General features: G+C 49.7%; 1 protein-coding gene across 6 annotated transcripts in view; it reads right to left on the reverse strand.

Annotated features, from left to right (window-relative positions):
- The window catches only part of TTC21A (tetratricopeptide repeat domain 21A), a 31,459-nt gene that overhangs the window by 15,722 nt on the left and 1,302 nt on the right, over positions 1-14,435 (reverse strand). For 3 of the 6 annotated variants that reach the window (XM_045509755.2, XM_010945852.3, XM_010945853.3), the window contains exons 2-9: positions 14,089-14,218; positions 13,201-13,311; positions 12,323-12,489; positions 10,660-10,782; positions 8,661-8,818; positions 4,765-4,849; positions 2,952-3,050; positions 1,789-1,981 (exon numbers count right to left, since the gene is read on the reverse strand). In XM_045509755.2, coding sequence (XP_045365711.2) covers positions 1,789-1,981; positions 2,952-3,050; positions 4,765-4,849; positions 8,661-8,818; positions 10,660-10,782; positions 12,323-12,489; positions 13,201-13,311; positions 14,089-14,218 — 1,066 coding nt within the window. The remainder of the gene's footprint in view (positions 1-1,788; positions 1,982-2,951; positions 3,051-4,764; positions 4,850-8,660; positions 8,819-10,659; positions 10,783-12,322; positions 12,490-13,200; positions 13,312-14,088; positions 14,219-14,435) is intronic. The other 3 variants (XM_045509757.2, XM_045509758.2, XM_045509756.2) reach the window with 2 other exon arrangements.

Raw genomic sequence — 14,435 nt, forward strand, 5'->3', positions numbered from 1 at the left:
GATGCATTTATTCCTGTCTTCCTAATCACCACCTTGGTTTTCGATTGTATCCGTCCCACTATTTGGCTCATCTATGGAATTTTTTACTTTGCGGTCTCATTTTTAATCTCCAGCCACTCTTTTTTGTGCTCTGTATATTTTCATAGACGCGTGTTCCTTCCACACTGACATCACAGCCTCTCGAGCCAGCCAGCGCGGGAGGTTTTTCAGGGGAGGGGGGCTTTTTCTGTATCTGGCCTTAACTTTGCTCCTCAGATGGCCACTGCTTTGCATGTTCCACTCGGCCCCTCTCTCAAACTGCCAGCAGATTTATAAATGGACTAGAGTGATGAGTATTAGCAACCGGGCCAGATTTCCCAAACTATTAAGGTCACTGGTTTCCTCAGCCAGGCCAGATAAGATGGGTGAGCCGCGGATCCCCTCCATGCCTGGGCTGGAGTGTGTGAGGCAGACGTTCTGACCAGTGGACTTCCCTCCTGGCTGGCCAGCTGGGGCTCTCCCTTGAATGAGGAAGTGGCGAAGGTCTCAGCCTGGTGGAGGAGTGTTTCGGGGGATTTTGCCTCTGTGTCTTTTTGTTCTTCAAGTCCCTGATGGCGGTGGAACGTCATCAGGGGCTCTGTTCTGCTGCCTCCTGCCCCATCACCCATAAGAGTCCCCTTGGCCCCATCCTCTGACCTGCGATAACTCTCCTGTTGTCTCGCGAACTGCCCCACAGCGTGTTCTGCTCCCAGTCTCTGGGGACCCTGAGCTTATGTTTTCCAGTTTTTGTTTTTCCTGGAGCCCTTTGGGGGAAAGCTGATCTACTCATTTCTTTAGCTGACCCAGCTCTGCCCATGCTGGCTTATAAGTTTCTAGCCCTGCTTGGGGTTTCCATGTGTTGGGTGCAATCTGCTTTATCTCTTCAGGAAATGCAAAGTTCTTCAAAGTTTTTGGTGCACTGAAGGTACCTTGTCCTCTTCCTGGGGCTGCAGTGGGGACTTATTAACTTTTTAAAACGTCATCCATCACTTTGGTGGGATTTGGGGAGGGAGGAAAAGGCAATGACTGAGGAGTCAGCCTGACGTGCTGAACCAGGAATCAAGACCAAACACTCTGCTGCACAGATGGGGAGCCTGGAGCATCGAGAGAAGTCACTTTTGCAAAAAGACCCAACTCCTCAGAGCCAGGACAAGAAGCTGGCCTGCCTGGAGCACTGATCATAAGGCTACCTCCATGAAAATCAAACACTGCTGGTTCAGGATTTACCAGAGACCACAGATTTGAGGGCTGTGTGTAAAAATGAAAATTGGACTCTGGAAAATTCATGACATTTATATAAAGTGAGGGGTGGGTGGGGGAAGCATTGGGACAGACAGGGAAGTAAAACTCTCAAAACTACTAACTCTGATGGCCTTTCAGCTCAGAGGCCTGCAGAGGGAAACTCTACAGAGGTGAGGCTAGAGGCTTTGGGGAGAGGGTGCCCTGGGAGCAGGACTATCTCCAACATTGGCCTGTGAGGCCTGAGAAGAGGCAGAGCTGACCAAGCGTGACGGGCAGGCCATCGGTCTTCTGGGGGCTCAGAGTGTGGATACTGGAGGTCTGGTGTAGATCATAATGGCCTTGAGCACTTTCAAGAATTCCTGTGCTTCTTACGTCTATACTTGTAGATTTGTGGAAAGACACCCCATCATACAATGCGCCCCCAAACTCACACACTCTCTTAGGAGAATGCTTTCTAGCCTCTCATCTGGACCCATGGAGGCCACCCTGCTTGGATCCTGTCCCCTACCCTGCCCAGCCTGCACAGACCTGTCAAGGCGGCCACACTGCTCACATCCAGTTTCATGGCCTCCGAGTACCACAGAGCCGCCTCCCTCACTTGGTCCTGCAGGATGAGGAGATAGCCCAGCTCGGTGGCCACGTGGGCGTAGGAGGATGTGGCCTTGAAGTTTCGCTCAATGAAGCTACACACTAGCTGCAGAATCGTCTGGTGCCTCCCACACTGCAAAGGACAGAGACAGGAATGGGAAACCAGTCAGTCCAGCCTGTCTGAGCAAGGCCACGTCACCAATGGGGGGCACTTTGGCAGGCCTGAGGGGGTTCCCAAGAGGTACCCTAGTTTGGTCAGCTGGGTCCGAGTAGCTGTTTAGCTCCCCAAGATCCCCCACTGGGCACATCTGTGGAAGCTGCCTCCAGCCACGGGGTCCTCCAAGGGGCCCATCCCTTGTCTGGCCATAGTCATTGGTCTGAGTCACCAGGAGGATCTTCACAAATTGAAGCTGGGTGCGAGAAGCTCTTCATGTCCCACTGGTGGGGAGTGGCCCTGAAGGCTTCAAGCAGCCACATTCCCTGCCATGTGTGGAAAGTGAGGCAGAGAGAATCAGACACAGATGTGGAGGGAGAGGTGATGTCCCAGTGGCTTCGACTCCCAGACCTGCCCTTGTTCTTATGGCAATTCCTTCCAGTAAATCTTGCTCTGGGGCTGAAGTGTCAGATAGAGACAGACGGTTTGGCAGACTGGTCTGTCTGCACTTTGCCTGGTGTTTGAGAGGCCTAGGCAGGCCAGCCTTCCCAGCTCACTTCCACAGAGAGAATATGGGAGTCCGGTGCCCCAGCACCCCTAGGCTGGAGCCGGGCGTGGCTCTGCTGGACCACAGCTGTGACACTGCCCTCCTTCCTCAAACACGGCGCCTCCGACTCTGAAAGGGCTTCTAGACCTCATCTCCTGGCTCTTCATAGCATCTCTGAGGGGCATGTGGACACAGGATACAGAGTCCACAAGATACAGTTATTGACTAGGGGCCAGCAGGGGCCCTGGGGTCTGGGCCATCAGCCTCAGAGGCCAAGTTTGAGCTAGAGAGTGGAGGGGCAGGGTCCTCAGGGAGCTTCTGATGAGGGGTGGGGGCCCCCAGGTCTCCCCAAGGAACTCAACGAGAGGCTCTAGTTCAGAAACCAGGAAGGAACCTTCTTACCAGTCTGCCCACTACAAGAATTTTTTTAAGATGGAGGCTTGGATTTTGGGGCTCTCTTGTCTCCAGCGCCTTAATCAGATTTCTAATGTGCTCGGCAGCCTGCAGGGACAAAACAGACAATATCAAAGGCAGTATGTACCATAGAATTGGTTATTAACCCTAGCTTCCCACAAGCAGCAGCTGGGAGATTTTAAAAACACCTGGGCCCATATGCCAGCCCCAGAAATACAGATTCAACTGGCCTCGGGGGGGGGGGGGGCGGCTTCAGGATGACGTTGGAGCCCCATAGGTGGAGCTTTCAGGAACGTTATTCCCCCAAGAGCTGGCACTGCCCCTCTGTTCATGAATGCGTGAAGAGCAGTTGCCCTTTTGGACGCACCAAGCTGGGGCAGGAGCCAACTGTCACTGTGCCCACAGCACAGCCTACTAAGCTGGCTGCAAAACACCTGGGCTGGCCCCTGGAGCCAGTGGTCAGGGCAGGTCCCTGGCCCCAAACCTCTGCTCCGTTTTGACGTGAGTCACCACATCGGTGCCTCTCTGTCATTCTGGCGAATCCTCCCAAGGGCCCTGTAAGTCAGTGTAACAACCCGCATTTTCCAGTCCGGCAGAGGAAGGGTCAGAAGGGTTAGGTAAATCGCCTGCGGTTACCCAGCCAACTAGGTGGCTGACTTGAGTCCAAAGCCTGTGTTCTTTCCAGTGGCCTCACCTGCCTGCTCTCTCTGCAGGGGTAGGGAGCTCTTAGTTCCCAGATGCAAAGAAGTGTCACAGGAAAGACCTGGATCGGGTGGAGCCTCTCCGCTCAGCAAGCTGAGTACTGAGCAGCAAGGCCGGGCAAGGGAAGCAGAGTCCAGGGATTGAGGTCGGGGGACGAAGGAGGGGCATTAACTACTAACTCCGCCCTTGGGACTAACCCTCAGGCCAAGCCTTAGGAAGGCCTGCCCAGGGCTCTGGGATCTCAGGGAGCTGAGGACAGGCCTGTTCTCTTATTCCTCCCCAGAGACAGTGTCAGGGCTTTTTGAGGGTTCCTCCCAAAGACGGACAGTGCCCTGCACCTCACCCCACCCTGCAAAATCCACAATCTCAGAGCTGGGCAGAAGGAACCAGAAACATCCTCTTCCCACCATGACCCCCGAAGAGCCTCTTGATTTTTCACACTTTCCACAGAGGTGATATATTTATTCAGAAGGCAATGCTTTGGCTGAAAACAAAGACTCTTTTTGCAAATCAGAACCTGTCTGGGCATTGAGGTTTTCACTGAGAATTCTAGGTGTTGCCGACTGCATCTGAGGGCTGTTAGGGGTTTCTTTGGAAAACGACAAGGCTTAGGAGTAAGTTTGGGGCCAGGTACTGCCTGGTCAATAACTGAGCAACTCCAATCATTCCCTTAAAAGAAAAAAAAGGGCATTTCCAGAAATCTGAAGCAGAATTGTGACGTCTATCAGTTAACATGGAGCCAATTATTTTAGTGTAGCGGGCACTGTTCCAAGTTGTCCCACCTGTCATCTCATTCAGTCCTTATAACAACCTCACAGAGTGGGTGGAATGATCTGCATTTTACAAATGCAGATCTGGGCTCATCCAGGTGAAGATACCTGCCCAACCGGGGTCACATAGCCTCACTACCTGCCTTTGGAACCGTGTGGCTCAAAGGCCAAACAGGAGGAGACCTCCTTGGCCGGCAGTGTTGGGGAGTGAGAGGGAGCTGAGACCCAGGAAGGGCCCTCCAAGGCCAAGGGGATGGAGGTGCTACGAGGGGTTCCTCCTTGGCTGTGTTTGTTCCCAGGCTCAGCTTCTGAGTCTCGAAAGCACTTACCGTGGTGATGTTTCCTTCTCTTGCAAGCTCATGCAGAGCTAGAATTTGGCAGGCATCAATATTGCTTTCATCCTTTTCTAGGATTCTGAAACAGGGAGAGGAGCCACATGAATTGAAGGTTTTCCTAGGCAAGGCTAGGATGGTGTGGTGGCAACTTCTAATTGTCTTCTTTTTGTTTTAACTGGATGAAAGATTTGTTAAACTCTGTAGTGCTTTACAATTTTCAAGTTTCACCCACATGATTTCATATAATCCCATACTACCTCCTTTTTCTCCTCCCACACCTGTATTGCCCCTCCCCCTCTAACTGTCTTCTAATAGCTGTTCTCCCCTTCTCCTTTTAATAATAGAACCCCCAAACTGGTGGGACACATGGCTACCAGAATAAAGACTCCATTGCCCAGCTTCCCTTTGTAGGTGTGATCATGTGATTAAGTTCTGGCCAATAGGATGTAAGTGAAAGTGCCCAGTGTGTGTCCAGTGGTGCCCCCTTTTATGCTCTTTTATGCTTCCATTTATTCTCTTCTCTCCTTCCTGAAGGCTGGAATGCAATATCCTAGGAATAAGAGAGTGTGAGACAGAAAGGGTCTGGGACCCTCCAGAGGTAAGCTGTTATCCCAGCCCTGGCCCAGCACCCAAACTTTTCCCTGAGAGAGGGGTAACCTCTTGCCATTTAAGTCATGTATTTTGGGGTGTCTTTGTGACAGTAGCCCATTTATAACCCAACGAACACAGGCATGACCATGACACCATGGTCTGGGGGGTGGCCAGAGCACTGCTTAGGGGAGGAGGGTGGGCAGTCTGAAGCTGTAAGATGGAAAAGGAACGTTAGTTTCCATCATGTGTCATTGTGAATCTGCAGCTTCTGATCACACAATGGGGTTTTCAATATTCTGTATCTTTATAGGAAATCTTATACTTTTCAGCCTGGTCAGGGAAAGGCCCTTCTTCTTAACAGAGGGTTACTCTAATTGACGTGTAAAATTCCAACATGATTAGACACAGTCAACATTCAGAGTTCTAAGCATTTATGATAATTTTGAAGGCACTGTGAAGCTCATACTTTGGAAATTAAAAAAAAAAACACTTTTAAATGACATATAGAGCAAAATAGAATCAGAATGGATATTAGAAAATTCTTAGAGCCAAATGATACTGAAGACACTACACATGCAAATGTGTAGGTACCATTAGATGGGACCTCAAGGGCCATCCAGAGACTTCAATGCTTATATCCTAAAGAAGACTGAGAATGGATGGGCGGGCATCCAGCTTGAGAGTCAGAAAATAACAGCAGAGTCACTCCACAGGAAGTAGTTGGCAGAAAATAATAAAGAACAGAAACGAACAAATTAGAAAACAAAGATATAACAGCATCAACAAAACTCAAAGCTGGTTCTTTAACAAGACTGACAAAAGAGACGAATGATTTCCGTACTGGTGAAGAAAAACAAGGGAGAAGGGAAAAATAAGCAATATTAGGGATGAAAAGAGAAAGACACATAGAGAGAGCAGAGATTTCAAGGACGTTAAATTTTAAGTTAAAGGGGGAACTCAGCTGTGAAAGCCTCCGTTGGGCCTTGAACTCAATTTGCTGGCACAACATCGTCTCCCTGCAGGTGGGGGCGGCAAGGCCTGGGAGAGGGAGGACAAGCACACCCACCGATGGGCATGGCCTTCAGCCAGGTGCCTCCAGGTACCCTGTGGGCCCCAGGCGGGGCCTCCAAGGCAAGCTCTTGACCCAACTCCTGCCAAGGCGTAAACTGTGAGGGAGGGAGTCTGATGGCCCAGGGCTGACACAGGCTGGAATCGCTTCCAGTCTCCTACAGCACCCCTCAGATTCCAGGTCTCGTCAGAGGAGTTATCATCCCTCCGCACCGAAGGAAGACGTTTGTTTGTGTTTCGGTTTTTTTCCATACCACTTAGTAACAATTTGCAGTGGTGACTTGTCGTCACTCAGAAGAAAAAACATAGTCCATTGACTCTTTTTAGGAAGAAAATCAGTACTATACATTTGAGGGTTACTGGGATAAAAAATAGTTAAAGCTTTAGAGTTTAAAGAGATAAGCTTTAGTTATCCAGAAAATTCCATTTTCAAAAAACCCTCCATCAAACATCCCTCCTCCAAAGCCATCTTCATCTCTATTCACAACCAAAATGCTTCAAGATCACCCTCTACTTGGCGTCTGGCTTCCAAAAGTCCCAGTTTCTCCTGAACCCTCTGCTGTCTTCCTGATGCACCCAGCCTGCAACTAAAGTCTTCTCTCGGCCAGTGATGACTTTTGTCCCCTGAAGTTTGTAGTCCATCACACCCATAGTTTTTTTAACTGTGTTTTATTTATATATTTATGTGTGTATATATTTATTTCTTAAATTGAAGTATAGTTGATTTACAATGTTGTGTTAGTTTCAGGTGTACAGCAAAGTGATTCAGTTATACCTATATATTTCAGAATCTTTTCCATTATAGTTTATTATGAGATACTGAATATAGTTCCCTGTGCTATATACAGTAGGACCCTGTTGTTTATATGTTTTATATGTAGTAGTTTGTATCTGCTAATCCCAAACTCCTACTTTATCCCCAACCCCATTTTCCCTTTGGTAACTATAAATTTGTTTTCTGTGAATTTGTTTGTTTTATAAATAAGTTCATTTGCATCATTTTTTAGATTCCACATATAAGTGATATCATATAATATTTTTCTTTCTCTGTCTGACTTATTTCACTTAGTATGATAATCTCTAGGTCCTTCCATGCTGCTGCCAATGGCAGTATTTCATTTTTTTTTTAAATGGAGGTACTGGGGATTGAACCCAGCACCTTGTGCATGTAAAACATGCACTCTGTCACGGAGTTATAACTGCCCCCTGCCCATTTCATTCTTTTTTGTGGCTGAGTAATATTCCATTGTGTATATATACATCACATCTTCATCCAGTCATCTGTTGATGGACATTTAGGTTGCTTTCATATCTTAGCTATTGTAAATAGTGTTGCTATGAACACTGGGGTGCATGTATCTTTTCAAATTAGGGTTTTCTCTGGATATATGCCCAGGAGTGGGATTGCTAGACCATATGGTAACTCTATTTTTAGTTTTTTAAGGAACCGCCATACTGTTTTGCATAGTAGCTGCACCAATTTACATTCCTACCAACAGTGTGGGAGGGTTCCCTTTTCTCCACAGCCTCTCCAGCCTTTATCATTTGTGGACTTTGGAATGATGGCCATTCTGACTGGTGTGAGATGATACATCATTGTAATTTTGATTTGCATTTCTGTAGTAATTAGTGATGCTGAACATCTTTTCACGTGTCTGTTGGCCATCTGTATGTCTTCAGAGAAATGTTTATTCAGGTCTTCTGCCCATTTTTTGATTGACACCCATACTTTTAAAAATTAAATAATACAATAATCCCTTTCTCCCTTTACTCTCCCCTCCCCTGCACTCCTCAAAGACAACTGCTTTCCAGCCTGTAACTCTTGTTGCTTTGGGTTCCTTTGGTAGTTCCCTCCATCTCTCTCTTAAACACTATGCTTATACCTCTCAATATGCCTATTTCTTTTTTTTTTCATATTTATTGATCCTAATTTTATTTTATGCTAAATATTTATTTATTTATTTGATACCCCTATTTCCTGACTCTGCCATCGCAGGCCTCTGCTGCTGGCTTCCTGCTACAACGGGTTCTCGTTCACATCCATTCTCCCTCTCCTGTCCCTCCCAGTATGATCATATCACTATTCCTAACTCCTCTGGTGACAACACTGACTTTTATGTCTCGTTTCATCAACTGCACAGTATCTCCCATCCCACACCTGGTAAGATGGGAACCTATTAGCCCCCTAGGCTGGCAAAGGAAGGAAGCAGCAGGTGGGCCCCGTCCCTCACCTGTGTCCCATTTCTACCGTCTGGTCCCAGTCCTGCCGAGCCAAGAACAGCCGCATTTTTAGGACCAAGGCGGGCAGGAAGCTCCCCGAGATGACAGTGATCTGGTTCACCACCTCCAGAGCCCCTGAGTAATTCTGCAGCATCATGAAGTAAGTTGCCTGTCAAAAGCCAACAAGAAGAGCCCTGTCAGTGCCCACAAAGGATTGGGGGTTGGGTGGGCAGTGTCAGTGTTCCCACCAGGACAGGAGCAGGGCCTGATACACGGGCAGGAAGTCATCACTCTGAGTGACAAATCAGGGTCCACGGAGGTCTTGGGTTCCTGCACAGGCAAGGCAGGGGCTCCAGCAGACAGCTGAGCCCCAAGCCCACCTAGGATAAAGCAAGGCTATTGGGGGGATGGGGAGCAGGGAGAGCCACCTCTGGCGGGGAAGATGGGGTTGCTGGGAAATTTCCAAGTCCACAACAAGACCCTCATCCCATTTGCTTTTCTGAAGTTCACTGAAAACTCTCATCGAGGCCAGTGCAGCAACTTGGAGTCAGTTAGGGTTTGCAGGTAACCCCCTCCCCGCCATAGCAAAGCTGCAATACTTCCCCCCAACCCCGTCAAGGCCCACCCGGCTGGGGTCATGGCCCTTGCAGGCAGCCAGCCAGCAGGCTCTCCTGGGTGACTCATGACACAGATGCCTGAGGGGCAGAGGACAGTGTTCACAAAAGGCTTGAAACTGGACTCTGAAAGGATGGCTTAAGCCTTACAGTCAGCTTCCATTAAGAGACATTAAAAACCAGAGTAAGATTCTTCTCAATAAAGATTTATGCACAGAGGTGTTTACTGTAGCACTTTCTACGTGTGCGACTGAAAACAATTTCAATATCTAAAGGGCAGGCGGTTAGGCTGGCAAGTCACATTAGGCCCTCACAGCAGGAGACCGGCTTCATATAGAAAGTTCAAAATGGCATGTGCTTATGACAGCACCTGACACGAAGAGAAAGAAACTAAACTGTAGGACACCCCCGTGATTACAACTAGATGAAAAAACCACACTATCTCCCATCCACGGTGCGGCTGTGTGTGAGCTCCTTCTGGACCAGGGGAGTTGGCAGTTTCTGGGATCACCCGTGGCTAAAGGGAGCTGCCTGGTACCAAGTCACACCCCTCCCCCAGGGCACCCACAGCCAGCATCTTGCCTGTGAGGGCGTCAGTGAAGGGCCATCCCAGCACCACAATTCCAAGCAGAGCTGGCTGCGGCCTCTGCTGGGACTGCTTCACTGCCCAGACTCTCCCTCCACCCAGTCCTACTCCTTTCCCTTTCCCCACAGGTGTTGGTCCCAAGAGCACAACCTGCTAAGCCTCCTGCATGATAACCTCACAGCCTCTGCTTCCCAGAAAACCACCTAAGCACACCCTGAACCAATGCGGAGAAGAAAGACTCCGAGACAGTGCCCTCCCATATTAACAGGGGTTATTAGGGGGCAGTAGGGCTAAGGGTGCCATTTTAATTCATCTTTTGACTTTTTTAGACTTCTGGGTTTTTTTTTTATGAGTACATATTCATATTGTACGAAAGTTATATACAAACAGAAGTGAATAAGTGGATGGTTTTTCTCTCATAGATTGATTCAATGAGGGTCATATCAGAAAAAAGGAACTTACTTTAAATTAAGATCAGAAAATACAAGACCTCCCTTCTCTTACGGCCAAGTATGTGGATTTAACAAGTGAGATGAGAGAGTATGAAAGAAGGATGCAGAGAAAAGGGGCAGTGGGTGAAACCAGTAGGCAAAGAGGGAAAGCCCCCAAGAGCCCAGGAAGCCCAGCCCCCGAGAAGACCCCACACAGAAGAGGATGGAAACTCCAACAGGGCAGGATGCAGGGAGGACTGGAGTGGGCCCGGGGCTGCTCTGTGACCCTGACTGTCTCGGGATCCACCAGGTGGGAGGCATGGAGACTGAAGTCCCAGGGTGGGGACACTACCACTCCATCCCCTGCACCAATGCCCACCTTTCCCATCAGCCCCAGCACATCGTTGGTGTCCTGAATTCCTTGCTCCAGGTACTTGATAGACTTCTTCACTGTGTGAGGCTTGTCCGAACTGAGGTCCACCCAGCCTCTGAGCACACAGCCCTGGCATAAGAACAAGAGGAAATATGACGTCCTCCTCACGCCTGCCTCTCCTGCCTCCTGTCCTGCCCTTTGTCACTCCACTCCCCGAGGCCCTGCCAGTAACCAATGCTCCCAGATCCCAGGGCAGCCCTGCTCTCTCACTGCCAGGCATTTGTACCTCATGTTCCTTCACCTGGGATGCCCTGCCCAGCACATGCCGCCGCAAACCAAATCCTGTCATTTGATAAACTACCACAGTCTTTCAAACTCAGCCTAGGGCCCCTCCTATAGGAGGCCGTCTTTGACCTTCCTTGACCTTCCAGGCTGGGGCTGGGCCCTCCCCATGACCCGCCATAGTTCTCTGGACCCTTACAGAGATGGTACCACCTGTCTTGTCATTGCCAGTTTACTTTACATTGGGGTCAAGAGGTCAACGCAGGGCACCAGGGCAGGGCTGCCCCGGCTCTCTCCACAGTTTAGACCAGTGCAAGTCCCGGCCTGTCCAGGAAGCCAGGAATGCCCTGTGGGTGGGCAAATGGCCTACCAGACTCCTCTGTCTTCATCCTTCACCGCCTCTCCCGGCAGAGGCAGGTGCAGGTGCAACAGGTGCAGCAGGCCAGGCCTGGGAGGTAGGATCAGAGGGGCCTCGGAAGACCCTGCCCTCAACCATCCCTCATGGCCTGGAGCATGTTTCTCAACTCTTTTCCATTACTGCCCTCCTAAGGAGCCTTTTTAGACATTCCTCCCCTAATCGTTCCCCCTCTTCTCCTAGAAATGTTAATAACACAGATACATGCTTTCTGTGCTGTATGTATATCTGTGTTTTACATATAAGATTTTTTCACCCCCTCCTCCAAGAACCAATTTTCACCCCCTTGGCAGGGGTGTGGGGATGGGATGTGATATGTCTTCTGCTGAGATGTATGCCCTAGAGAGGCTTCAAATTCTACCATTAGTACAATTCTACCACATAAGAGATCTACTGTATATGACTCCACCACATATGAGATCTACTGCAGTGCACTCCACTGGTACCGAGAACATCACTGCATGAAGGGAATGCAGGCCCAGTGGAGCCAGTTCATCTAGTTTTTAAAAAGAACCAGGACATCTGGAATTTTAGGCAAAAATCTGATTTCTAAAGGTCAGCAACTAATTCAAGATTCTAAAAATATATAGTGCAGACTTTATTTTCTTAGTGTGGGAGTTTATTTTTGCAAACACTGATGAATATGGCTAATTTTTCACTGTTTCTCTAACTTAAAATATCTTTACTCCAGTTTGAGATCGAATAAAACTGCTTTGAGCATCTGTGTAAAACAGACACACACGCGTATATATATAGAGAGTGCAGGCCATAAAACACCTATCCACAGATCATACTGTATGGAAAAAGGCCAGTGTGTACTCGGCCAAACCCAGCCAACGTGGGTCTTGTCGGTGCCTAGGTGTGGCCCTCCCCCAGCCCCAGGGCCCTCCGTGGGGCTAAGGGCCACCCTTTATGATGTGTTTGGAGGCTGCTTTCTTCGGCTGTTACCCCTACAATGCCTGTGGCAGGTACCTCTCTGGAGCTGCTGGAGATCTTCAGCATGCGGTCAGTGTACTCCTTGGCCTTGTCATGGTAGCCTATGAGCCAGAGGAAGAGGCCGGCATAGTACAGGGCAGTTCTGCTGGCTGTCTTGCGGGTTTCCTTCAGGCTGCTCTCCAGCTCCTGAATCTCTTTTTGGTCTGGGAATCCCAGAGAGGAGGAAGTAGGCAAGTTAGGGTGAGGAAGTCTGTCTGGTCCTGCAGGGGACACTGAGGGCCCAGGGAACTGCCCCTGGACAGTCTGGGCCTCCCTGTACACATGTAGCCAACTACCCCACAGCCCAGGGCCTGGGAACCAGCAACACTAGCTCCTGCGATGTCAGGGGCTGCCCATGCCTGGACTTGGGTTTGCTGGCTGGGATTTACCTTTTCTCCTCTCGGCTCAGCAGTTTGCTAAGCAGACAGATCAAACCTGAATCCCCACCTCAGGCCCAGAGTCTATTTTGGGTAGTGAAACAGTCTGTCCACAGTCTCTTGGAATCTCTCCCTGACTCCAGAGGGGTGGAGATTAGGGGTAGAATTATTTCTATCAGCTTAATTTTTCTTGACAATATCCTGGCAAAGGAAAGCAGGGTGTCTCCCCAGTCTTTGGGATCTGGAAGGAGGCCCCCCCGCTCTCTGTTATGCTCTCTGCCTGTGGCTCCCATTCAATTGGGCCCAGGCATGGGGTTTTTTCTGAGGTCTCTGGGGTGGGGAGGGGAGCACAGCCACTCCTCACTACTGGCCAACAGCATCTGCAGTCATAACTGCACACACATCCTGAAGTAGCCTTCAGCGGGGCTATGTCTCTGGGGTGGGGTGGGCTCTGTTTTCTCTGCTAAGCCAGGCCCAGCGGAGCGTGGCTGCACTCACCAATGGTTTTGCAGCACTTGTGAGCATAAATAAGGGCCATGATGGAGCACAGGGACACATCTGGGTGATTCCGGATGCTCTCCAGGCTGCTGATGGCATCCTGGATGCGCTCTGTGGAGAGAGCCCACATGGTTATGCTCTTGGTCTCCATGCTCAGAGGGCAGGAGGCTCCATGGCAGACACAGGCTGACCCAAGACTTGGACTAATGGGTCCAAAAGGTCCCAAATGGCTCAAATTCCCTGAAGACTGAAGCTTCCTGAAAGGGCTGCTAGCACCATGGTCCGGGCTGCCAGGGGATGGAGGGCTTGGAGCTGAGAGATGTACCTGTGAGTACTTGCAGGGATACCTGTGGGTCGGTTCTGAAGAACGACCTCTGGGCATTCCAAGCCAGCTGCTCAGAGCCACCATTTACCTTTCTCCTTCCATGTCCACTAACACTGGCCATGGACAGCTCAGCTGCCTGCCACCCCCAGGACTACCTTCTGAATGTCAGTGAGTCAGCACCTGCATGGGCCCCACTCCTCTCTCTGCTCCTGTCCCATATCTGCCTGGATTCACACCCATCACTTCCCCTTTTTCTGCACTACTGGCTCTCTGTTTCCAAGCCTGGGATTGATTCAGTAACTGCAGTCATCTCTCCACCAACTCATTTTACACACAGGGAAACTCAGGGGCAGAGCAGGGGTAGTGAGCTCTCTAAGGTCTCAAAAGTCAACTAGATATGGATCACACAGCCTTCTGTGGATTAACCTGGGAATCTAGCCACTGAGTGTAAGACTGTTTCCATGGGAACACAGCTAGGGTAGAAGGAGACATCAAGGTGGAGTCAGCAAGTCAGTGCTGGGCTAGCGCCTTGGGTTAGGAGGCCAACACTGATAAGCCCTTACCTTCCCCGAGGACTCCATAGGCTTTAAAGAACTGCAGCACGGGGTCATTGCTGAATTTTTCCAGGCCCATGGCTGCGCCTTGCTGCACATGGCGAAAGTACTTTTCTCGGCTGTAGTAAATGATCCCAGCCTGCGGGGAGAAAGACATAGTTGCGATAGCCCCAGTTCCTTCTCTGTCTCTGTTCTGACCTGCCCTCTCCCCTATTCTCTGATCCTCCTCAGCTCTGTAAAGAGAAGAGAAAGACTATCCAGGCCTCATCCTGCTTCTCCTCAGCCCCAGGAACAACTCCAGAAGTTTCCCTGGGAAGGAGTCTGGAGATGTTTGTTTTGGAATTATCCAGATTCTG

Source organism: Camelus bactrianus, chromosome 17 (assembly GCF_048773025.1).
Source record: "Camelus bactrianus isolate YW-2024 breed Bactrian camel chromosome 17, ASM4877302v1, whole genome shotgun sequence".
Taxonomy (NCBI): Eukaryota; Metazoa; Chordata; class Mammalia; order Artiodactyla; family Camelidae; genus Camelus; species Camelus bactrianus.